At 39.2% G+C, this 25,348-nt stretch overlaps 1 protein-coding gene across 1 annotated transcript in view; it reads left to right on the forward strand.

The window, feature by feature from the left end:
- The window catches only part of LOC140195299 (thrombospondin type-1 domain-containing protein 7A-like), a 430,342-nt gene that overhangs the window by 208,372 nt on the left and 196,622 nt on the right, over positions 1-25,348 (forward strand). The window contains exons 3-4 of the mRNA XM_072253392.1: positions 4,686-4,934; positions 17,854-18,035. Of these exons, the coding sequence (XP_072109493.1) occupies positions 4,686-4,934; positions 17,854-18,035 (431 nt within the window). The remainder of the gene's footprint in view (positions 1-4,685; positions 4,935-17,853; positions 18,036-25,348) is intronic.

A 25,348-nucleotide genomic window follows, 5' to 3' on the forward strand; every position in this document is an offset into this window, starting at 1 on the left:
TAAGTATGCCCTCTAGAAAATGAATCTCAGGATTGTATATGGTGCTGATCTTTGTACTTTGAACTTTTTACTCAAAAACAGCTCTTCAACCACTGTAGGTGTCAGTTGCGGTATTAGAAGACAAAAAGGCCTCCACGGGCCCTGGACATTGAATAGCCATCACATCAGAATCATGTATCTTTCAAGAGATAACGATGCTTTCTTCTGAGCAGAAAATATTGGCTTGTCTTACTCATTATCTTTGCACAGGGCAAAGTACATATCCCAGGAAGCAATCTGCTTTATTTACTTTGCATTGTTCCTTTGGTATGAAAACAAAGCTCTATGTAATATTTGAAGGTGTTGTCTCACCAAAGCCTCCTACAGTTACTCCCGTTACATCCTTGCAATAAAAGTGCAAATTGCCGCTCGGCAAATTTCTGTGTTTCTTGTGAAAATATATTCAGATCCATATGTCTTCTTCTTATACAAAATGCTGGAGGAACTCAACAGGCCAAGCAGCATCTATAAAAAAAGAGTAGTCTTAGCCTGAAATGTCAATGGTACTTTTTTCCATAGATGCTGCCTGGCCTGCTGAGTTCCTCCAGCATTTTGTGTCTGTTGGTTGGACCTACAAAATCTGCAGATTTTTCCTTGTTTGTCTTCTTCGTACTTATTTCTCATCATTAAAAAACAGGCCTTTTAGCCCACAATGTTGTGCCAATAAATTAGCTATGAAAAGTCCTGCAAACCCTAAAAAAAGTATTTGGTGTACTCTTCATGCCCTAGAGTGACTGAAGAGAGCTTACTAAAACTATACCAAATGCTAACTATTTCAGCAAACATATGAACTGAGAAACCCATAAGCCTTTACTCCTTGCAAACGAAGGCAGAAATATAAATAATGCAAGGCAAAGCTCTCGTCCTTGGCTTTATTGAACTGAGTAACCAGCAGCCAGATTTTCTTGCTTTCTTTTATCCTTTGTCAACAGGAGGAATTTGAGCCTTACCTAACTTTAAGCCTGAAGTTTCATCACCACTGCCAGCTAAACTAGCACAGCCCACCCACTCATGAAATTATGCAAGAAGATTCCTGTCAAGCTTGTGGGGAGAATGCCATTTAGGTGTGCATGCCAAAATCATCAAAATTTCTAAATAGATTATTGACTTGTTTCAGCCTGGTAAATATAGAAACTGCTCATTATTTTCAAATGAACTGTGTAACATATTGCCCTACTATTGTTCCCATTTTCTAGAGTTCTAACTTTTGAATTAGTTGCTGGCTAGAGACTAGAAATTTAAAATCCTGCATTTGACTTTTGATCAAAATTATATTGTTGCTAACTAAGACTCTCTATCACGATAGATAAGTTGTATATCTTTCAATTCTAGGTAATAAATAATTGCTTCACTTTTAGCAGTGCAGCTGTAAAAGAATGTTGTACTGTTTTCATAGAACAATCCAGCATTTAACTCTAAAATCAATCCAACTCTTGCCTTCTACATAGCCCTCCATTTTTCTGTCATCAATTTGCCTACCTAAAAGCTTCTTAAATACAACTAATATATCTGCTTCTATTCCCAGGGCATTCCATGCATTCATCACACTGTGCAAAAAATCTACCCTCTCATATTAGCCATTTCCACACTTCAAAAAGTTCCTAGCTATGCATTTGATCTATACCTCTTATCTTGTACACGTCTATCATGTCACTTCTCATCCTCCTTCACCCCCAAAGGAAAAAGGGCTAGCTTTCTCAGCCTGCCCTCATTAGGTATTGTCTCTGATCCATTAGCATCCCGGTAAATCTCCTCTGTACCCTCCCTAAAGTTTCGACATCCTTCCTATAATGAGGCAACCAGAACTGAACACAATATTCCAAGTGTGTTCTAAGCAGGGTTTTATAGAGCTGCACCATAACCTGGCCACTCTTAAACTTAGAGGGTTCATCTTCAGTTGGGTGAATGGTTCTTTTTCACACAAATGGAAGGCGAACAGCACTGTTCCCAGGAATCATTTTTGGGCCACTGCATTTCTTAATCTTCATTAATGACCAAGATTTTGGGGCCCAAGCCACAATTTTTTAAATATTACAACATTCAGAACTCTAGAGAAAATACACATGAACTAAATACAAGATAGAAGCAGGCTGCTAGAATAGGCAGATGTATGGAAGGTAGCGTATGAGGTGATGCATTTTGGCGGAAAGCATGTGCAAAGACAACACAGAATAAAAGATCCATTATTAAAGGGGTGCAAGAGCAGAGAGACCAGGTGTATTGGTGTCAAGTGTATGGAAAGTGGCAGGCAAGCTGAGAATTCAGTTAAAAAGGCATGGTGTGTAAAAGGTGGGGTGTTATGTTGAACCTTTATATTAAAAAAAAATTGCTCCCCATCATCTGGAGTATTGAGCTCAATTCATATGAAGGATGAGAAGGCATTTGAAAGGCTCCAGGAGACATTTGCGAAAATGACTATCTGAATGAGGGATTAGAATTACGAGGACGGATTAAAGAAGTTGAGACATTTTCTTTCAAGAGAAAGCTGAGGGGAGATAGGATAGAATAATATAAAATAATGAAGAGTTTATACAGAGTGGTTAGTAGGAAGTTGTTCCCATGAGTGAAAGGTTTGAGGAATGGAGGGCTAAAATAAAAGGAAAGAGAATTAACATTGGGATGCTGAAGAACTTTATTATATAGCTTGAGATTGCAATCCAGAATGCTTTGCCAGCACATGAGGTGGAGGCAGGTTTTATTGTGGACATTAGGAGGGAATTCATAAATTAGATTAGATTAGATTCAAATTTATTGTCATTGTGCTGAGTACAGATACAAAGCCAATGAAATGCATTTAGCATCTGACCAGAAATGCAAAGAATAGTGTTATTTACAAAATAACTGTGAATTTTAAAAAAGTGCTACAGCACACAAATATAAAAGTACTGAGACAATACAATATGGGTGCAGTACTGCTTATCGCTGTGATGAGAGGTTCAGCAGTGTCACAGCCTCAGGGAAGAAGCTCTTCCTGTGCCTGCTGGTGCGGGAGCAGAGGCTTCTGTAGTGCCTATCGGATGGGAGGAGATATCTGGTGAAGAAAGGTTTTCAAGAATGTGCAGAAGAAACTCTGGAAGGGAATTAATGAATTGAATCAGAATAGAAACAGCACAGACATGATGGGACAACTAGCTCCTTTCTGTACCATATCTGTCCTACAATTCTGTAGCTCTTCAAATGTATAGTTCCTTCAGTACTTAACAGAGCATTCTGAAATCTGAGTAAAGACTATCATGTGCTTGTAACTGGCTCCCATCTGATCAAAATAGGAATGGAGGAAAACAACATTCTTCAATGTTAATTACAATCAAAAGGCTTCTCAATAATTGTTCAGCCTAGTCTGGGCTATATTTTCCTTTGAAACAATTGTCCATTAATGCCATCACAATTGAGAATCAACAATTTAAACTTCTGTTACAAGTTTATGAACATAATTTTACTCTGCTAGGGCTTGACGAGTTGCTTCACTTATGCCACTGATTTTGTTTTTGTCTTCAAGGGTGATGAAACCTTTCCAGGGAGTGGGAGGTGTAGCTTCAATGTGTGTGGTTGGTGTGTGAGTTTCTTCATTAATGTGGGTGTGTTGATACTTTGTAATCAGTAGTGTTTAGCTTCATTTCAAAACTGTTGCAAATTATTTTATAAAGTATTTGAGCAGGAAACAGTTCAGCTCATATACTGTTTTCTAAAATTTGGAGTTTTGTGAGCAGTTTTGGGTCACATCTAAGGAAGGGTGAGCTGGCATGGGAAAGGGTCAAGAGGAGGTTCACAGAGATGAACCCGGAAATGAAAGGGTTAACATATGAGGAGTGTTTGATGACTGGGTATTTACTCAATGTGGTTTAGAGGAAGAGGGTCCAGAGGAGATTCATGAGAGTTATCCCAGGAATGAAAGGGTTAATGCATGAGGAGTGTTTGATAACTCTGGGCCTCTGCTCGCTGGAGTTTAGAAAAATGGCGGGGGAGAGGGGGTTGTTATTGAAACTTCTCGAGTATTGAAAAGCCTAGATAGAGTGAATGCGAAAATGTGTCCTTTTTTGAGGGTAGTTTAGGATCAGAGGGCAGAAACTCAGAATTGAAGGACGTGCCATTAAAACAGAGATGAGGAGGAATTTCTTTAAGCAGACGGTGTTAAATATGTGGAATTCATTAACACAGATGCTGTGGAGACCGTATAGTTAGATATATTTAAGGTGAAGGTCAATAGGTTCTCGATTAGACAGGGTGCCCTGGTTTACAGGGAGAAGGCAGGAATATTGGTTTAAGAGGGATAATAAAACAGCCGTGGTGGAAAGGCAGAGCAGACTCAATGGGCTGAATATCCTAATTCTACTCCCATGTTTTATGGTCTTATGGTCTATGATGGCTTTAAACTGTATAAGCAACACACACAAAATACTGGAGGACCCAAGCAGGCCAGGCAGCATCTATGGAAAGAGTAAACAGTTGATGTTTCGGGCTGAGACCTTTTTTTTAGTCCTGATGAATTGTCTTGGCCTGAAAAGTCAACTGTTAATCTTTATGATAGATGCTGCCTGGCCTGCTGAGTTCCTCCAGTATTTTGTGTGCATTGCATTGGATTTTCAGCATCTGCAGGTTTTCTCATGTTTGTGCTTTAAACTGATTAAATATTTGTCTTTTTTCAGCCACTGCACACAACATAAGTTGCCAATCACTTTCCAGTCTTGCGTGGTCCCAAAGGACTGTCAAACATCAGAATGGTCTGAGTGGAGCCCTTGTTCAAAGACATGCTACAGTGCAACATCTCCTAAAGGATTTCGTACCAGAACATCCAGTATTAACCAGTTTCCAGTTGGTGGTGGAAAAGAATGTCCACCGGTGGAGGATCAAGAACCATGCTCTCCTCAAGGAGAAGTTGTGCCACCTTGTGTTACGTAAGTCCATTCTTTCTGATACCTTATAAAAGGGAAATGATTTTTCGATTTGTTCAAGTTAAATGTAAAATCAGGAGCACGGATAACGTACAATTTCAACACATCTCTTGTACAGTTTGATTTGTTTTCATCATTTTCTTCCCTTCCCATTAACCGTGGAGACCCCTTTTAAACTTCTGCTTATCTTTCCCCAAAGTAACCATAAGAAGTAGCAGCTGTACCTGGATCAATCCCCTTTTCTTCCTCTTGCTTCCTATGTGAAATATCTGATCTATTGAAGGCCCAGTGCTTTATTTAATTAATTTTAACATTATAGATTATCCTTGATTTGGTATTGGGAAATGAACCTGGTCAGGTGTCAGATCTCAGTAGGAGAGCATTTTGGAGATAGTGATCATAATTCTATCTCCTTTACAATAGCATTGGAGAGAGATAGGAACAGACAAGTTAGAAAAGCGTTTAATTGGAGTAAGGGGAATTATGAGGCTATCAGGCAGGAAATTGGAAGCTTAAATTGAAAACAGATGTTCTCAGGGAAAAGTACAGCAGAAATGTGGCAAATGTTCAGAGGATATTTGTGTGGAGTTCTGCATAGGTACATTCCAATGAGACAGGGAAGTTATGGTAGGGTACAGGAACCGTGATGTACGAAGACTGTTATAAGTCTAGTCGAGAAGAAAAAAAAGTTTACAAAAGGTTCAGAGAGCTAGGTAATGTTAGAGATCTAGAAGATTATAAGGCTAATAGGAAGGAGCTTAAGAAGGAAATTAGGAGAGCCAGAAGGGGCCATGAGAAGGCCTTGGCAGGCAGGATTAAGGAAAACCCCAAGGCATTCTACAAATACATGAAGAGCAAGAGGATAAGACATGGAAGAATAGGACCTATCAAGTGTGACAGTGGGGAAAGTATGTATGGAACCAGAGGAAATAGCAGAGGTACTTAATGAATACTTTACTTCAGTATTCACTATGGAAAAGGATCTTGGTGATTGTAGGGATGACTTGCAGTGGACTGAAAAGCTTGAGCATGTATATATTAAGAAAGAGGATGTTCTGGAGCCTTTGGAAAGCATCAAGTTGGATAAGTCGCCGGGACCGGATGAGATGTACCCAAGGCTACTGTGGGAGGCGAGGGAGGAGATTGCTGAGACTCTGGAGATGATCTCTGCATCATCAATGGGGATGAGAGATGTTCTGGAGGGTTGGAGGGTTGTGGATATTGTTCGTTTATTCAAGAAAGGGAGTAGAGATAGCCCAGGAAATTATAGACCAGTAAATTGATGGAGAAGATCCTGAGAGGCAGGATTTATGAACATTTGGAGAGGTATAATATGATTAAGAATAGTCAGCATGTCTTTGTCAAGGGTGAGTTGTGCCTTACGAGTCAGATAGGATTTTTTGAGGGTGTGACTAAGCACATTGATGAAGGAAGACCAGTAGAAGTAGTGTGTATGGATTTCAGCAAGGCATTTGATGAGGTACCCCATGCAAGGCTTATTGAGAAAGTAAGGAGGCATGGGATCCAAGGGGACATTGCTTTATGGAACCAGAACTGGCTTGCCCACAGAAGGCAAAGTGTGGCTATAGATGGGTCATATTCTGCATGGAGGTGGGTCACCAGTGGAGTGCCTCAGGGATCTGTTCTGGGACCTTTACTCTTCGTGATTTTTATAAATGACCTGGATGAGGAAGTGGATGGATGGGTTAGTAAGTTTGCTGATGACACAAAGGTTGGAGGTGTTGTGGATAGTGTGGAGGGCTGTCAGAGGTTACAGCAAGACATTGGTAGGATGCAAAACTGGGCTGAGAAGTGGCAGGTGGCGTTCAACCCAGATAAGTGTGATGGTTCATTTTGGTAGGTCAAATATGATGGCAGAGTATAGTATTAATAGTAAGACGCTTGGCAGTGTGGAGGATCAGAGGGATTTTGGGGTCCGAGTCCATAGGACGCTCAAAGCAGCTGCGCAGGTTGACTCTGTGGTTAAGAAAGCATATGGTGTATTGGCCTTCATCAATTGTGGAATTGAATTTTGGAGCCGAGAGGTAATGTTGCAGCTATATAGGACCCTGGTCAGACCCCACTTGGAGGAATGTGCTCAGTTCTGGTTGCCTCACTACAGGAAGGATGTGGAAGCCACAAGAGGACACAGGTTTTAGGTGCTGGGGAGTAGGTACAGAGGAGATGTCAGGGGTAATTCTTTTACTGAGAGAGTTGTGAGTGCGTGGAATGGGCTGCCAGCAACGGTGGTGGAGGTGGATATGATAGGGTCTTTTAAGAGACTTTTGGATAGGTACATGGAGCTTAGGAAAATAGAGGGCTGTAGGTAAGCCTGGTAATTTCTAAGGTAGGGACATGTTTGGCACAACTTTGTGGGCCAAAGGGCCTGTATTGTGCTGTAGGTTTTCTATGTTTCTTTGTTTCTATAAATCAAGAAAATGAAGCAATATTTTATGCAGCAAGACCTAAACAACATTCATGCATGGATAAACAGGTGGAAAGTAACATTCAGATCACATTTATAACTTCTGGTTAAGATAACACCACTGAAAGGAATTTTTAGTAACATTTTAAGTTGGAGTTAATTAGAATTTTAACTACCAAAGAGCTGTTGCATGCATTCAGTGGTGTCATCTTAACCAGAAGTTATAAATGTGATCTGAATGTTACTTTCCACCTGTTTATCCATGCATGAATGTTGTTTAGGTCTTGCTGCATAAAATATTGCTTCATTTTCTTTTTATAAATGAATTAAATATTATGCAGTCATCGGTGAATATCTCCACTTCTGACTATATGCTGCAGAGCAGCTGAAGATGGCTGGACAAAAGACGTTTCCACAAGTAACTCCTGTAGCAAAGTTTTAAGGTTTCATTTATCACTAATGTCTACAATCATATATTGCTGTGCAAGATATCACTCCTTCCATTGAAAAGTTTTCCTTTTGATGGCTATTGACTTCAGTATTTCTTGCTATCCTTGATGCCACATTCAGCCAAATGCCTCCTTGTTATTTATGGTGACTTTCAATTCATCTTTGAAATTTAGCTCATTTCCCTTTGATTAGATCAAAACCATTTTTTTTAGAAGTTTGCATAGATTCAGCATGTGTAATGGGCAGAGATGATCAGACCCAAACTATTGTAGAGTCCAGGATTAATAGTAGGCAGCCATCAATCCCAGTGGATCATGGGTTTGTGCCTCTGGTGGACTGTGTCCTCTCCAGGGCACAAGCCTGGGTGGGAAGATTTGAAGAACCGGCTGTTGCCCATGCAGCGGGTTCCCCTTCTCCACGTCACTGATGTAGTCCAAGTGAAGGACAAGTGCCCATACAGCTTGGCACAGGTGTCATCGCAGAGGTTGCCAGAGTGAAGTTGTAAACAACATCACACTGTCTTAGGGACCCCGGCTCCGGATTTCTTCCTTGGGATTTACTCCCAAAGCCTTTCCCTTGGGTGGGTATGGCCACAAGGCAGCGAAAGTTTAAATTCAGAGTTTTCCTTCTCCCAGGTGAGCTACTGTCCAAGGCTGACGAGATCCATCTGCCCGAAGCAACTAGTTTTGAGGCGCCAGTGGTCCGTCTTTGCCCTTTCTCTTGTCAGCAGAAACAGTTCCGCCGGGCTCATTAGCCTAGCTACATGTGAAGGCCAAGAGTTGGACCCGGTTGTCAGAGGCTGTTGGAGACACATGGCATTTGGAGTACCTTATAGGTAGTGGAAGCTTATCCCCACGACCACCCCGGCTATGACAACCTTAGGAAATAGGAGATGTGGTAATAAGTGTACAAGCACAACAAAATAACTTAACCCCAATTTAATATCATAAAATAGATAACACAAATAAACCACACAAAGTACTACGTAGCAAGTCACAAAATTTCCACAAAGGTTTCAGGGCTCACAATTCTTAGTCACCACTTGATTGTTGCTGTTGTCAGTGGAATTCTGAACTCCAACTTAGTCGTGAAATCACCTCAGGTACCAATCGCGATTTCCAGTCTGGGCAAAGTCCAACAAAACCAGGAAGGGCACCCCAATAAATATGTGTTTCACAAGCGTAGAGTAACCACAAGACATACAAACTCCTTGATCTTTTGTTTCAACACAGCCTGTCTTTTTTTTCAAACACATCCTGTGTGTTGATGCAGTCCTTATAAATCAATTAGACACTACAATGGTCACTTATCATCCATTAGTCCACCAATGTTTTGGACATAACATTCCTTCAGACTTAGAAATGAACATTAATATTACATAAAAGGGATAAGCCTGAATCCAAAACAAAATCTATCAAGTGAACTTGACAGACATTTGCATTTAATGGTGACTGAGACTAAGAAAGAATCCAGCTTCTATCAGCAACATACTACAGACATTAACAGTGTTTACTCTGTATTAACACTCTGCAAACATTACTCGCTAACAGACATACAGACTTCACATGCTCAGATGTTAAATTGTCATCTTACCCTCCAGGCATTCATCCAATAATTAACAACATTCAATACAGCACAGCATGTCATCTAAAACTTTGACAAACTTCTTTATCTGCACAGTGGTGAGTATCCCAATTGGTTGTATCACAGCCTGGTATGGAAACACCAATACCCACAGAAAGTGATGGGTACAGCCCAGTCCATCATGGGTAAAGCCCCCCCCCACCACGGAGCACATTTAACTAGAACATTGCCACAAAAAAAAATGTAGCATCCATCATCAGGCTCCCCACCATCCAGGCCACACTCTCTTTTTGGTGCTATCATCAGGCAGGAGGTACCCAGAGGCTAAAGTCCTACACCAATAGGTTCAGGATCAGTTATTACCCTACAACCATCAGTCTCATAAACCAGTGTGGATAACTTCACTCACCACAACGCTGAACTGTTTCTACAACCCACATTCAAGGACACAAGAACTTATGTTCTCAGTATCATTTATTTATTTACTTACTTTATTTGCTCAGTTTACCTTCTATCCACATTGGTTGTCAATTATTGTTTATGTATAGTTTTCATAAATTCCATTGTACAGTATTTATTCTATTCTGTAAGTCTGCAAGAAAGTGGATCTCAGAGTGATATGTATACATACTTAGATACTAAAAAAATTACTTTGACTTTGCAGTAAGGACCAGAAGTAAGTAGCCTTCTCCAAAACTTAACTGAGACAATAGTGTGTAGATTAACATCTAACAGCACTATTGATAACTCCTTCTAATACTTTGCAGATGAATGTAAACAGATTGGATGGCAATAAACTAAATAGTTTTTTTTTCAAACTTTTGTCCTATTTTATATTAGTAAAGGTATATATCAGTTGAATCAATAATATTTCAAATTTTGCAGACATATAATAGGAATATTTACTGGAAACAAATAGCAAAAGCCAACAATATTTTGGCACTATACTTCAGTACAGACAGTATCAATATTGATTAAATGTCTATAATGTGAGCCTATTTTATGAAATGGATGTAACTTTATCAGCACAGAAGCAAAGTACTTGAGGCTTTCAGGGAGATCTGAAATCGAAGCAGACGATGCTAAAAATGGTCAGCAGGTCACACACCTTATGTGATGAAAGAAATATTCCATTTCATTTCAATAATCTTTTGTCAAATCTGTGTTTTTTTAAGTTTTTCTCTCCACAAGTGTCACTTGATTCTCTCAGTAATTTTATTAAGTTGGAGAACATTTTTAAAGTACTATAATTACTAGGCCAATAATTAAAATATTCACAGGAATGGTGGAAAAAGCAGATATGACACAGTCCAGAGTGTAGTAAGGTTGCTAGCCAATAAAAGTGGAGTGAAATATGGGTTTGTTTTCAATCAATATGAATCAAAAATTAAACAGTTCATAATGTATTTACATAAATATGAAGAACTCTTTGAAGTAGATGATTTTCTGTTTTAGAAATTGACATTTATGATTCCTCATGAAAGTACTGCTTTATTCATGACTCCAACATGTCCTGGTATATTCACATTCTGATTGCATGCTCAATAAGAAGTATAAGCTTCAGCATTATGCAATTACTTCAGTTTTAAGTTAATGCAGAAACTATCTTAGCTCTGGACATCCCAAATGAAAATCCGAATTGAAATTTCTTATTACTGTCTAGCTTATGAATTGCATAAAGTATTTACATTTTAGTTGTTGAAAGTTTAGTTGAAAGGATAATCCACAGATGTATTCCAATGGATTAAATTAAGTTAAAGTTTGGAGATTTAGAAGAGTCAAATTTTCACAGATAGCTCAAGTGTGAAGTGAAGTTTAATTGCCTATACTGATCAATATTGACAACAAAAGGTCGTAGGATCAAAAGTACTCTCACACTCGATGCTGTATTAATAATAATGATAGATAATACTGGAAAATGTAGCTAAAGTATATTTTTGAAAAAATAATTGAGATGTGTAGATCATTGGTATTATTATGAACATTTTTTAATAATAACCTTCAAATTGATGACTTGTTTAAAGTCATTTACTTCACTGATATTTCTCTTGATGCTGGCATGTCATTGACCTATCAAGTGTTACAAGGCTTCACCTATTGTCTCATTTAACATTTTATCAATTTATATATTGACCATATATACAGGTTCTCAAAGATTTCTTTTAAATGTGTGTAGCCACAAGCAATGAAATATGGCACTCATAGATCAGTAACACCTGATTACAGCAAGATCACAAATTTGAACACTGCTGAGTAATTGGAGTAATCTGAGTCAGTGAGCCTGTCAAAGTTCCAGTGTTGCAGCATTTTCTCATTTAACCACTGTGTATAACAGAGACTGAATTATGCTGGTAATTGTCTCTCATTGACAGAGCCGGTAGCCTCCAGAGAGATGCAGAATTTGGAAAAAATTCTTTAAAAATGCAAAAGTATGCTGAACAAATTGACAAGTGGTTCCTTATATAGGGAGATGAGTCACTTTGGAGTTCTGTCACTACTGTGGAGCTGAAGGTAGCAGTTGACACTTTTATTTCTTGAAGCAAGGATCTATTAAAATGAGTTTTTTGTAATCATAAGAGGATTTTGTTTAGAACCACAAGGGTTTGCACATGAAAGACCAAGAAATGATTCAACTGCAGCAAAAATTAGTTGATGATAGATTTTATTTCTAAAGAGATGATATTCATATTTGATGCTGCTTAACAGGTTTGAGTGCATGCCTTGAGGTGCAATTTTCATGGTTTGATCTGTTTAACAGGCACTAAACAAGCTGCGCAAAATTTCAAAAAGTATAGATTTAGGTACATTTGGGCAATTTGCATCTTCCTTCTGATAAAATAGCTAAGAAATTGAGGAGGCTTTTGACCCTCAGATGAATACCAAAAAAAAAAAATCCATGGTACAGTTGGAAGAGAAGCAGAAACCTGTTCTGGAATTTGGCCCAATGGTAAAACTGAAGTAAAGCATATCATTAATTCATTACCTACATCTTTCTGAGCTTAAAATGGCCATGCTGTCTGCAAAATATTTGCAAAATTTATTCAGTAGATACTGTAGCAAGAAGTAATTATGTCTTGCAAAACACTGAGTAATTCAAACATTAAGTAATTTTATCTTATCACAGAAATAAAAACATATAAGTGATTGTTTTAATTGCACTGAATATACCGTGCCAATAAAAAGTATTCACCCACCCCCCCCGCCCCCAGCTTGGAATATTTTATGTTTTATTGTTTTACACCATTGAATCACACCGGATTTAATTTAGCTTTTATGACACTGATCAATGGAAAAAAGACTTTTTCATGTCAAAGTGAAAACAAATTTCTACAAAGTGATCTAAATTAATTACAAATATAAAACACAAAATAAATGATTATTCAAAATAAGTATTCACCCCCTTAAATATGACACAACAAATCATCACTGGTGCAGCCAATTGGTTTTAGAAGTCACATAATTAGTTAAATGGAGAAAAGCACCGTCTACACCTCATCTTTTTTTCTCCAGTCTTGCCGAAGTATTTCGGCCCAAAACATCATCTACGCTTTTTTCCATAGATGCTACCTGGCCTGCTGAGTTGCTCCAGCATTTTGTGGGCGTTGCTTGGATTTCCAGCATCTGCATATTTTCTCTTGCTGTAGTTAAATGGAGATCTGTTTTTGGAGACCTGTGTACAGTCAAGGTGTTTCAATTGGTTTTAGTAAAAATACACCTGTATATGGAAGGTCCAACTGCTGGTGAGTCAGTATCCTGGCAACAGCTACACCTTGAATACAAAAGAGCACTCAAGCAACTTTGCGAAAAGGTTATTGGAAAGCACAAGTCAGAAGATGGATACAAGAAGATTTCCAAGTCACTGAATATCCCTTGAATACAGTTCAATCAGTCATCTCCAAATGGAAAGAATATGGCACAGCAATAAATCTGCCTAGAGCAGGCCGTCCTCAAGAATTTAGTGACCATGCAAGAAGGGGGCTCGTGAGGGAGGCCAGCAACTCTGAAGGAGTTACAGTCATCAGTGGGTGAGATGGGAGAGACTGCACATACAACTGTTGCCTGGGTGATTCACCAGTCACAGCTTTATGGGAGAGTGACAAAGAGAAAGAAAACTGTTGAAAAAAACTCACATGAAATCTCAGCTAGAGTTTGCCAGAGGGCATGTGGGAGAATCTGAAGTCAGCTGGAAGAAGGTGCTATGGTCTGATGAAACCAACCTAGAGCTTTTTGACCATCAGACTAAATGCAATGTTTGGCATAAGCCAAACACTGCACATCATCAAAAACACACTATAGCTACCGTGAAGCATGGTGGTGGCTGCATCATGCTGTGAGGATGCTTCACTGCAGCAGGCCCTGGAAGGCTTGTGAAGGTAGAGAATAAAATGAATGCAGCAAAATACAGGGAAATCCTGGAGGAAAACCTGACGCAGCCCGAAAGAGAATTGCAGCTTGGGAGATTTGTTTTCCAGCAAGACAATGACCCCAAGCATAAAGCCAAAGCTACACAGAAGTTGCTTAAAAACAACAAAGTTAACGTCCGGGAGTGACCAAGTCAGGGTCCAGACCTCAATCCAATAGAAAAATTGTGGGTGAACTTGAAAAGGGCTCTTCACCCACAATCCCCATGCAATCTGATAGAGCTTGACCAATCTTGTAAAGAAGAATGGGGAAAAATTGCAGAGGTCAGATGTGCAAAACTGATAGAGATCTATCCACACAGACTCAAAGCTGTAATTGCTGCCAGAGGTGTATCTACTAAGTACTGACGAAGAGGGTGAGTAATTATGCAAACAATTATTTTGTGGTTTTAATAATTGTAATAAATTTAGACCAATTTGTAGAAATTTGTTTTCACCTTGACACAAAAGGGTCTTTTCTGTTGATCAGTGTCAAAAAAGCCAAATTAAATCCACTGTGATTCAATGCTATAAAGCAATAAAATATGAAAACTTCCAAGGGGGGGGGGTAATACTTTTTATAGGCACTGTAGGTCAGAGAAGATAATATAAAGAAAAAAGCAGAAAATATAGTGCTTCATAATATTAAAAAGTGTCACAGAACTTATGTACTGATTGTCCAATTTTGTGTGGCTTGAAAATGATCAGAATTCAGTGCTCAAAAGTTACCATAATCAAAGCAATGACAAATAAATAGCTTCAGAGTACAGATTGCCCATGAACTGTTTATATCCTTTAAACTAAATTGGATTTACATTCACTGTATGCTCCCTTCTTCTGGAAATTTCAAGCTTGACTAAGCAGAAAAAGAAGGATTAAGACTATTATAGTGCATTTTCTGCAGTGCTGGGCTGTCTCCCCAGAGCTGCAGGAATACTGAGTGAGTGTAACCAATGGCAGAGTAGAGCTCAGTATTTGCATCCACTTATTCTCCACAACTATCATTTGGTTTTTGTTATTGTGACAAATGTCCTCTGAAGACAAGTCAATTCACAGAGAATGTGTACAAAAACTAGTTATTTACACAAGTTAAAATACAAAAATTAACACTTGAAGTCTGTGGATTGGCTGTATGGCAGTCCTTTGTGGCATGATTTCATTATCAATAATGTGCTCCCAGTTAGTTGCAGAGTCTGTGATTGCAGCTGTGGGAGGGACGGAAGTTGGGTGACGGTAGCTTTGAGTGCTCTAGTAGTAGGCAACGGTTTTATTAAGAACCCAGAGCAACTGAAGATGCCATCAGTAAAATTCAACAAATTTCTGAGTCATTTCCAATAGTTATTGATATTTGTTAAGTTGCTCAAATCTGGTGCAAGTAAGTAGACCTTATATGATATACATCAACTATATATACATACTCAACTATACATCAGGATTCCAGTTCAATTCTGGTTTGAATATTAATGCACACATACACCAGTTTCAGTAGTAGTCTTTTCCCCAAATCAAAGGCTCATTTGAAAATTGCTATGAGGGACTCTGGCTATAGTTGACTTTGTCGAGCACCATTTCTTCGCCCGGTTTTCCATTACTGGTCACCTATTTTTCATGTTCACCTATTTTTCATGTAAGAAGTGGACATCCAGCAAGTTGAAAATCATCCCATTTGAACCAACATAACATATGGGTAATTAAGCCTTGAAATAGTGACTTTAAAAAAATGGAAATATTAGCCTTATTTGTCTCATGTACGTGGAAATATCAAAATATAGTGAAATGCATCATTTACCTCAACGACCAATGTAGTCCAAGCCTGTGCCAACATAGTATAGCTGTCACTTACTAACGCTAACCCTTATATCTTTGGGATGTGGAAAGAAACCGGAGTACCTGGTTTCACATGGAGAATGTACAAACTCCTTACAGACGGTGGTGAGAATTGAGAATTGAACACTAATTACTGGCACTGTAAAATGTTGTACTCTGCTACACTACTGTGCTGCATTGCTTTATTGCTGTATTTTCTGTTTGAATAGATCTATTTCTCAGAACATTTCTGTTAATGATTGTATTAACACACATTTGCAGAAGTGTTAGTAATGCTTGTTTCCCCTCTTAATTTTCTCCTTAGTTCCCTCTGCAAAATTTAACAATTCTGTAGGTACAAATGTAATTACTAGGTCAAGTATGTTTATTTCCTGGCTCATCAAGTTGCAAACAATTGTTTGGTACTGAAATCATAAATACTGAATGTCTGTCCTCTTAAGTAGTTAACACACACCCTATCACTATCAAATAGTAGAATTAAGAATCTTAACTAATTTCCCTTTCATAGTTTAGATGAATAAAGCCAAACTACTATGTTTGTCCAATTTCCTTAAGATTAATTAACTTCTACATCTATATTTCAAACATCTGTATTCTAAAGCTGATGACGTACAAAGAAGTAATGTTCTCTGGCCTCCCCAGTCTCATTCAAAAAAAAAGCCTTGAGCATACTGAACAATGTTTTCACAGTCCATTGTTAGGTGGAAACTAGCTTACATCTAAATTACCAGTGAGCATATTTATGTCTGTTAAATAGACAGAGAGGCAAGTGGAAGTCATTGCTTATCATTCTGAAATGCACTACTCATTGTTGTCTCATAAAATACTTTCCTGAGACGGATATGGAAATTCTGACAGCAATGTCTTCGAAAACATAGATCTGAAATATGGCCCAGCTGCCTCATTAAATTTTTAAGCAAAGAACATCTAAAATCCTACTTTCAAAGCTCTCCTTCCTTTTATATGTATTAACTCTATGAGTGTAGAATTTCCTTTGAAGTGTTTGGATGCATAGATGCTTTAAAAATGAATCGGAAAATTCTTTTATGTTTTTGTTGTGAATTTTTTTTTTAAACTGCAGCTCCTAACAGAGATCCTAATATTCTCTGCCAAAATGAAATGGTCAGAATGCTGGTAATTGTTATTCCAAATTTTGATGCTGAGTACACAGTCCTCAAAGAGATTTAGGGCTGACTGTTCCACTAATGTGTATGTTTATCTGCTAATTTATCGAAGAGTTATACACTGTTTACCAGCTAGGATATTTACTTCCAGCTGATATAAATGCCAGCAGGTAGCTTTTGGAGTGATGAAAAAGAAGAAATTGGAAGTAGACAAAGAAATAGCTCGCAGTGTAGTTTTATTTATTGAAAATAGTTGTAACATGCTTTGACTACCGTGCTGTGCAAATCCATGGCTTACTTGTCTTTTTTTCCACTCTGATCTCTCATTTCTTTAATTTGGCGTTCTTGTTGGAAAAGGGTACTACTAAGCATTTGCCCAATGAATGACTGAAGAAGAAATTTAATTTGTTTTCATCTCTCAATAATGTGAAGTCCTAATGATGATATTCTTCATTTAGTGTGCTGCAGTGGCAAATTGTTCTCAGTACAATAGTTAAATACGCAACTGGGGACAAGATATTGGGAGTTATCCATAGTGATAAAACACTGTATGTCTGCTGCTTCAGTGGATCAATGCCAGAATTAAAGCTCATGAACATCATGCACAGATTGCTGTTGTATTCCCTACATTACAAGTGGCTACACTTCATTAGGCTTCACTGCCTGTAAATATTGTGGGACATCCTAGACTATAATTGCAGTCTTTCTTTTTACTCTTCTCACAGAGAAAATCAATCTAGAAGCCTCTTTAACTAACAGTTACAATGATATTTAGGTACCCTGAAGTCTCCTAGCAAATCCTTCCATTATATAACAGCAAAATGAACGGCAAGAATTAGATTGCACTATTTAAAATGATAACTCTATTATCACTTAGAGCAACTGATGTCTATTAAAATAAAGGCAACCTTATTACTATCAGTCTTCAACATGAATTTCTTTAAAATTGTTGCCTTCTTTACAATTTCTGTTTCGGATTTGATTGCCTTCAATTTATTAAGCTACGCTTGAGTTGTTGTTAGCAAACTTCCTTGAATTGCTGCAATCCATTTGGAATTTTAAAATGATGTATTATGAAATGAAATAATTTTCTATTGATCTGCTTGCTGCAGGTATGTGTGGAAGACAACAGAATGGAATGAATGTCGTGTTGATTCACTACTCAGCCAGCAAGACAGAAGACGTGGAAATCAAACTGCGCTCTGTGGTGGGGGGATTCAAACCCGTGAAGTCTACTGTGTACAAGCCAATGAAAACCTCTTTTCCTATCAAAACACACTGAAGGAAAAGGAAGGTAATGGTCCATGTTTCATCAGTAATGTGATCCGTCATATTTACCCCTTGGAAACTAGATTTAAATGTCAGTTTAGTTCACTGCAGCAGCCCATTTCAAAGACTTCAGATTCAAAGTACATTTGTTATCACCTATGTTGTAATGTAATACAATATACAACCCTGAAATTCATCTTCCTCCCAGCCGGTCAGGAAACAAACATTCATGGAACCAACCTGTTCAAAGAAAAATATTAACCATCATATTCAGCTCAGCCATTCACTTAGCTGACTTAATTTTTCCAAAGAATGTTAATTATAGCAATTGCTTTAACAACAAGATATTTTCCCCTGAATTTTGTGAATGAATTAAGAATGAAATTCAAATTTAATGTAATTATATAATCAAGTAAGCTTTATTCTATTAATCAATGTAGCACAGAGTTGAACTTTATTCTTTACTTCACCCCACCCATCTGTTCTAAATACCACTAAGTCACAATGCAATAGAACACAGAAACAGACCCTTTGGCTCACAATGTACTATCTATATTAATTCTATTTAACTACAGGTTTTTCTGCCACACCCTGATGTGTCTGCACCCCACTATCCTTGCTTCAAGATGTAGCGGATTACTGTTGTGCATTCCTTGGTCTGTTGCCTGTTCCTGATACTTATACTTTATTGTCGCCAAACAATTGGTACTAGAACGTACAATCATCACAGCGATATTTGATTCTGCGCTTGCCACTCCATGGATTACAAATATTAAATATTAAAAATAGTAAATATTAGTAAATATTTAAAATTTAAATTATAGATCATAAATAGAAAATAGAAAAATGGAAAGTTAGGTAGTGCAAAAAAACCGAGAGGCAGGTCCGGATATTTGGAGGGTACGGCCCAGATCCGGGTCAGGATCTGTTCAGCAGTCTTATCACAGTTGGAAAGGAGCTGCTCCCAAATCTGGTCGTACAAGTCTTCAAGCTCCTGAGCCTTCTCCCAGAGGGAAGAGGGACAAAAAGTGTGTTGGCCGGGTGTGTCGTGTCCTTGATTATCCTGGCAGCACTGCTCCAACAGCATGCGGTGTAAAGTGATGTCCATCTGTTCACCCTCCATGGTCCACTTGGCCATCTCCCTTTCAGGTCCGTTTGCCACATGCACTCAGGATCTTCCTGTGACTTTTCTCTCCTCCCTGTCACCTGCTACCTCTATGCCCTCATTGTTCACTCTTGCTTTCCTCTGTCTTCCCAGACTTTCACGCTTCATCCAACTTGTCTGGTTGACCTGTGGATTTTCACTTTGCCCAGCCCACTCCCAATCAAGAGTAACTGATAAAAAATGCTGGAGGAATGCAGAAGGTCAGGCAGTGCCTACAGAACTGAACAAACAGTCAACATCTCAGGCTGAAACCTTTCATCAGAACTCAAATCCCCACCCTCCCTGCTTCGACCTGCAGCAAACTGCTGCTGAGATTTTACTTCACCCTGTTCATTTCTGCCTCTGGTTCATATTCTGTGGTCCACATCATTCCTGATGATTTCCTTTCAGGTTCACTCTTGTTCCACCCTCCCTTCTTCGTTTCAGGTCTGCCAGAGCTGCCCTCTGCCTTCTCCCTTTCAGGTGCTGTTGAATTCCACCCTGTCGGGTCTGAAACCAGTATGCCACATCCCCTCAGGACCTTGCTTCTGCCTCTGCCCTTCAATCTGCTGCTTGTGATCTCAGTGCCCATCGTAGTTTACTCCCAATTTGCTTTGCCGTTCAGCATGTTAGCTCATCGACCAGGATACCTTCACATTTCACTGTCCTCTCCCATCTCCCAATTTTCTCTGTTTCAGCCTACAGCCGATTACCATGGTACATTCCCATGTTAGTCACCCCCTCACCTTGTACATCGCTGCTGCTAGTTCACCATCAAGGACAGAAAGAATGTAGTTATTTATTATATAGTGTAGAGTAGGTCCTTCCATCCCTTCAAGCCACACTGCCCAGCAATCCCTCATTCTAATCCTTGGACAACTTTCAATGACCAATTAGCTCACCAACCGGTACATCTTTAGACTGTGGGAGGAAAGCAGACAGAAAACCCACATGGTCACAGGGAAGACATACAAACTCCTTGCAGGCAGCGGTGGAAATTGTACCTGGCTCTCCTGTACTGTAAAGCGTTGTGCTAACCACTATGCTACCGTGCTGCCCAGAAGAATAAAGTCTTCTGACCTCCAACTCGGACAAAATAATTGATAGGCCTGAAAAACAAAAGGCTTAACCTTATTAATCAGTATAAGAATAAGCCAACAAGAACTTTAATTTGGAACATCATATAAGAAGATTCTACACGTGCTAGGTATCTTGAACAACACACACAAAATGCTGAAGGAACTTAGCAAATCAGGCAATGTCTATGGAGGGGAATATATTGTTGATGATTCCGGCTGAGACCTTTCATCTGTGACCAGATGATGGGGAAGGTGGGTGGGTGGAGGAGAGGTGGATGCAGTAAGAAGCTGGGAGAGGATAGGTGGAATAGGTAAAAGGCTGAAAAGGAATTCATATAGGAGAAGGCAGTTGATCTTGGAAGAAAGGGAAAGAGAAAGGGAAGGAAAGGGAGTTGATAAGTAGGTAAGGAGAAGAGAAGGGGTGAAAAGGGATAGCCACCAGGAGATCCTGCATTTTTATTGATTGTACATGCTGTTTGGAAGTCTAATGGCTGGATATCAGCTCTTACAGAACCAGTTCAACACTGGATATGCTAGTTGGCCCATGATGTTGTGCCAGGCTTGATGTCAATTTCACCCTGATTTAATCTGTTGAACAGCATTTAGTGTTATATTCAAATGGAGATCACAGTACCATTGAAGATTCCTGTCTAAATGGAACTCCATTTCTCCAGAGTTCTCACTTAAAATATAGGAAGCAAGTCACACCCTTAAAGAACTCTCCAGCGGCATTAAAAAAAGAGCTGATAGAAGTTGAGGGAAATACAGGGGTGGCAAGACATATTTTCAATGTGTGTGGGGCCACATTCTCAATGTAATCAATCCCATGGATTGTGTCCTGTGCCGCACAGGAATTACGTCACCAATACACACTACCTTGGACACAGAGTGGGCATGTGCAGACAGCAACACCATTTTCATTGTTGAGATTTTTTACCGCATGTCTCTGATCAATCTGCTGTTGGGTTTAGGGTTTGCTCCTTTCCTTTTCTGTGGGTTGGAAGTTTGGACGTTTTGTTCCGATTTCTATCAGGGAAACTGAAGGATATTGTATATGTTGTACAGGTTATTGATGAGTTCCTATGCAGAAATGATGCCAGAAAATCATCCCAGTCTGACTTGCCACCAGAAACAAGTGACATTACAATACAGCTCGAGGAAAAAAAAGAGTGGCACTGCTAGTAGAGCCGCTGCCTCACAATGCCAGAGACCCAGGTTCAATGCTGACCTTAGGTCCTGTCTGTGTGCTGTTTGCATATTCTCCCTGAGACCACATGAGTTTTTTTTTCCAGGTGGCTCTTGTTTCCATCCACATCCAGAGTCATGCAGGACGCTAGGTTATTTAGCCATTTGAAATTGCTTCCTGTGGAGGTGAGTGGGAGAATCTCAGGGAAGATGATGAGAAGATGAGGGAAATTAGAAGACAATAGAATTACTGTAAATGGGTGGTTAATAGGGAGTGTGAATTTGGTGGGCTGAAGGGTCTATTTTAATGCTGTTTGAATCTATAATAGATGCAGTATGTCTATGATATCTCTATAACAACTTTAAAGATTTTCTTTTAAATGGCTGCAAATCTTTAATTACTCAGCTTAAAGTGTCTTTAACCGTCACAATTGCAACTTGTGCAGAGGTAATATTTTCTGCTTGGACAGTTCGGACTTCTGAACAGTATACATAGTAAGCCCTCCTGGGTCTTTATTGAAGGATGCTCTATTTATGTTTGCCACCGATTTATAAATTGCTGGGTTGCCTCATCATATTCCACTGCTGGCAGGCATTGTCAGTTTCATGAACAATACACTGACAGTTAAATTATCCTGAATAAAGAAAGTCATATAAACATTGATATTAATGTAATATTTCAGTTTTATCAGCACTGCTAACCAATTTATAAAATAGGTTAATATGTTTGATAAAATCTTGATCATTGAAGCAATACAAATATATGGGATTTATTTTATTCAAACAATATAATTTCAGGGTCATTATTTCTTGGCTTGAGTAGGGAAAAAAACAAATAGATTGCAATATATTGTTTGCACAGTGAATAATTTCACTTGCTGTCAGATTTCAGATTGTTCAAAAACAAATGCTGCCTGTATAAGGTTTTATATTGTAACTCCATCCGGGAATTTGGATACTATTGATTGCATTGTTTCAAAAAGTGCATCACTGAAGTAGGGGAAGCCTAACATTGCTTTACTTCTGCCAATCACTGTTGAAATGATAGTTATCTATCGTATCCAACAAATACAGGAAACCTGTGCGAGAGAGTTTTTAAAGTGGAAAAGCAATTGCACTGTGGCAGCTCCACTCTCTTGACCTCAGAAGTCTGGATATGAACAAGTGTCAAAAACTGGGGCATCTTTGTTTGCTGTGGATGACCATGATCATCGAAGTTTCAAGGATGTAATGTTAAAACTTTAAAAAGCACTCACTTGGAGTATTGTAAGCAGTTTTGTGCCCCTTATCTTAGAAAGGATGTGCTGAAACTGGAACGGGTTCAAAGTAGGTTCACAAAAATGATTCAGGGATTGAATAGCTTGTCATATGAAGAGCATTTGATAGCTCTGGGCCTGAATTCACTTGAATTCGGAAGAATGAGGGGTGATTTCATTGAAACCTATTGAATGGTGAAAAGCCTTGATAGAGTGGATGTGTTGAGAAGATGTTTCCTATGGTGGGAGAGTCTAAGGCCAGAGGACACAGCCTCAGAATAGAGGGGCATCCTTTTAGAATGGAGAGGAAGAGAAATTTCCTATGCCAGAGAGTGGTGAATCTGTGGAATTCTTTGCCACAGTCAACTGTGGAAGCCAAGTCTTTATGTATATTTAAGGTAGAGGTTGATAGATTCTTGATTGGTCAGGGCATGAAGGGATTCATTGAGAAGGCTGGAGATTGGGGCTGAGAGGAATATTGGATCAGCCATGATGAAATGGGAGACCAGATCCGATGGACCACATGGCCTAATTCTGCTCCTATATCTTATGAGGTCTTTTATGCCTTGTCATGGCCTTCGCTCTCCATGGAACTTTGCAGTACCGCCTTCCTGGTCGTTAATTTGATTGTAGATCTCATCTGCCCAGTCTGCCGGAGCTGACTGCATGCTAGGACATGCATATCCCTTTCTCACTGGAGTATGAGACCGCCAGCTGCCCTCACCTACTTTAGACCACCTGTCTAAGCAGTGTAACAAGGTGTGGCCGCTGACATAATGCAAGCAGCTGCTTGGAGCCACAGATGAGAGCTGAGTGGCCAGTGGGGACCAAAGGTGAATGAACTGCCCCGAGTGGACATGACAAGCCCCTTCACCAGTGGTGCTGCCACTACCTGGACACCTCATACTCCCCACCTTTGAAATAACAGATATGTAATTAAGGTATTCTAAAGCATATTTTGCTTGAATTATTTAAAGTAATTGAAATTTTAAAATAGGTGTTCCCCTAACGTTATTTTGGAACAGTTGAGTTACTGGAACTCAAACAGAATACTGCTGAAGCTGAAAATCTGCATGATTTCTTAATTGATAGAAGCTAAAGATGCAAGAAAAATTCTCACAGATCAGGCAGCATCAGTAGAAAGAGGGAATATTTCAGACAGGTGACCCTGCACCTTTCTATGTAACAAATGGAACTACTCTGCTACTCTACTCTTTGTAGATATTTGAGCTGTGTATGTGTGTGTGCTGACCATCTCAGCGGCAGTACACGGTTAGTTTTACTTCCATGAAACTTCTCAGACCTTTAACTCTAAGAATCTTAAGCAGTGTGAATTAATAGTGTAGAAATCATGGCTGGGTCACTGGTGCAGGCAAAGGCATAAGTTTGAGAATTTCAGTGCAATCCTATGCTTTGCTTATGTGCAGTTTAGGATTAATCATGAGAATAGACCTTGACTTTGAACATTATGTAACAGATGTGACAAAGAATCAGTTGACTATTTACTGATTTTGTTTTCAATGAAGAATATTTACTTTTTCACTCTATTACACCTATTTAAATGTTACCCAATTGTAACTTAATTACATTCATTAAAATTTTAGATGATTTGAAATGATGCAAACAAACAATTTCCCCAGGTCATACTTGAATTGCTCTGTCCTCTTCACTTAAGTGTTTTTTTTCTCTTCCATCAACAACCTCCACCCACACTGTTGTTTCTGTGTAACTACATATCAATTAAAATAAAAGCACACACGCGGGAGAGAACAATGTGCATGCGTAGACAACAGATCATACGTAGTGCTAAGGGTAGTCAATCCTCTTAAAAAAAAATCCATACTTCCTGCCCCTTTAGATTAATGTCATATAAGACTAGTTTTTTATTTTGCGTGTCGCACCAGACAGTCAGCCATTCTTGTCTGGCGCATGGTGTCAGGATTGGTCTCCTTTCAGATTAACCAGGTCACGATATGAATGTTCCTGACTCAACCCTTTTTTTTTACGAGGCCAAATAGCTAGCTCGACGCTCAACCCGGCATGGATGGAAAGCGTGCTCGGGGGTGGCCCGACTTGGATTTGAACTCAGGAGCCTTCGCTCTGGAGTCCGGCGCTGATGCCAATGTGCCACTAGCCGGCAATCAATCAATCAATAAATAAGTAAATAAAAGACTATAGGTACAAGACATTCAATTTCCCTTTCACAAACTATATTCAAATAAACATGCTTTCACAATAACAATCCATAACTAACTTCACAATTCTAAAGGTTCAGTCTTTTGGGTGGAGCTCTGTTTCTTTCTCAATAGAACCTCTGGAGTTGTGGAGCGGCATTAGGTTTGGCAGTTGTCTTATCTAAGACAATGCTCTCGGTTTCTGGTGTCACTTTGCTGTCAGTGACACGATCATCACTGAGAAGAAAGTCTGGTGGCTGTAATCTGTCCACCTTGTTGGACGCAATCCACTCAGGTGTGTTCTTCAGTGAGCATCCAGTTTCTGGTCCACATGACATCTCCATGTATGATCTCCAACATTCGCTGTGTACATTGGTGGTCCAGTTCTTGTAGCTATCCTACAGGGTGTCCACTGGTCTTCTCAATAATCATGCACTTGGACTTCCTGTCCAAGCTTGAAGCTCCTTGCTGATTCATTTTTGACTACCTGAACTGCTTAT

The sequence above is a fragment of the Mobula birostris genome, chromosome 3 (genome assembly GCF_030028105.1).
Source record: "Mobula birostris isolate sMobBir1 chromosome 3, sMobBir1.hap1, whole genome shotgun sequence".
Lineage (NCBI taxonomy): Eukaryota > Metazoa > Chordata > Chondrichthyes > Myliobatiformes > Myliobatidae > Mobula > Mobula birostris.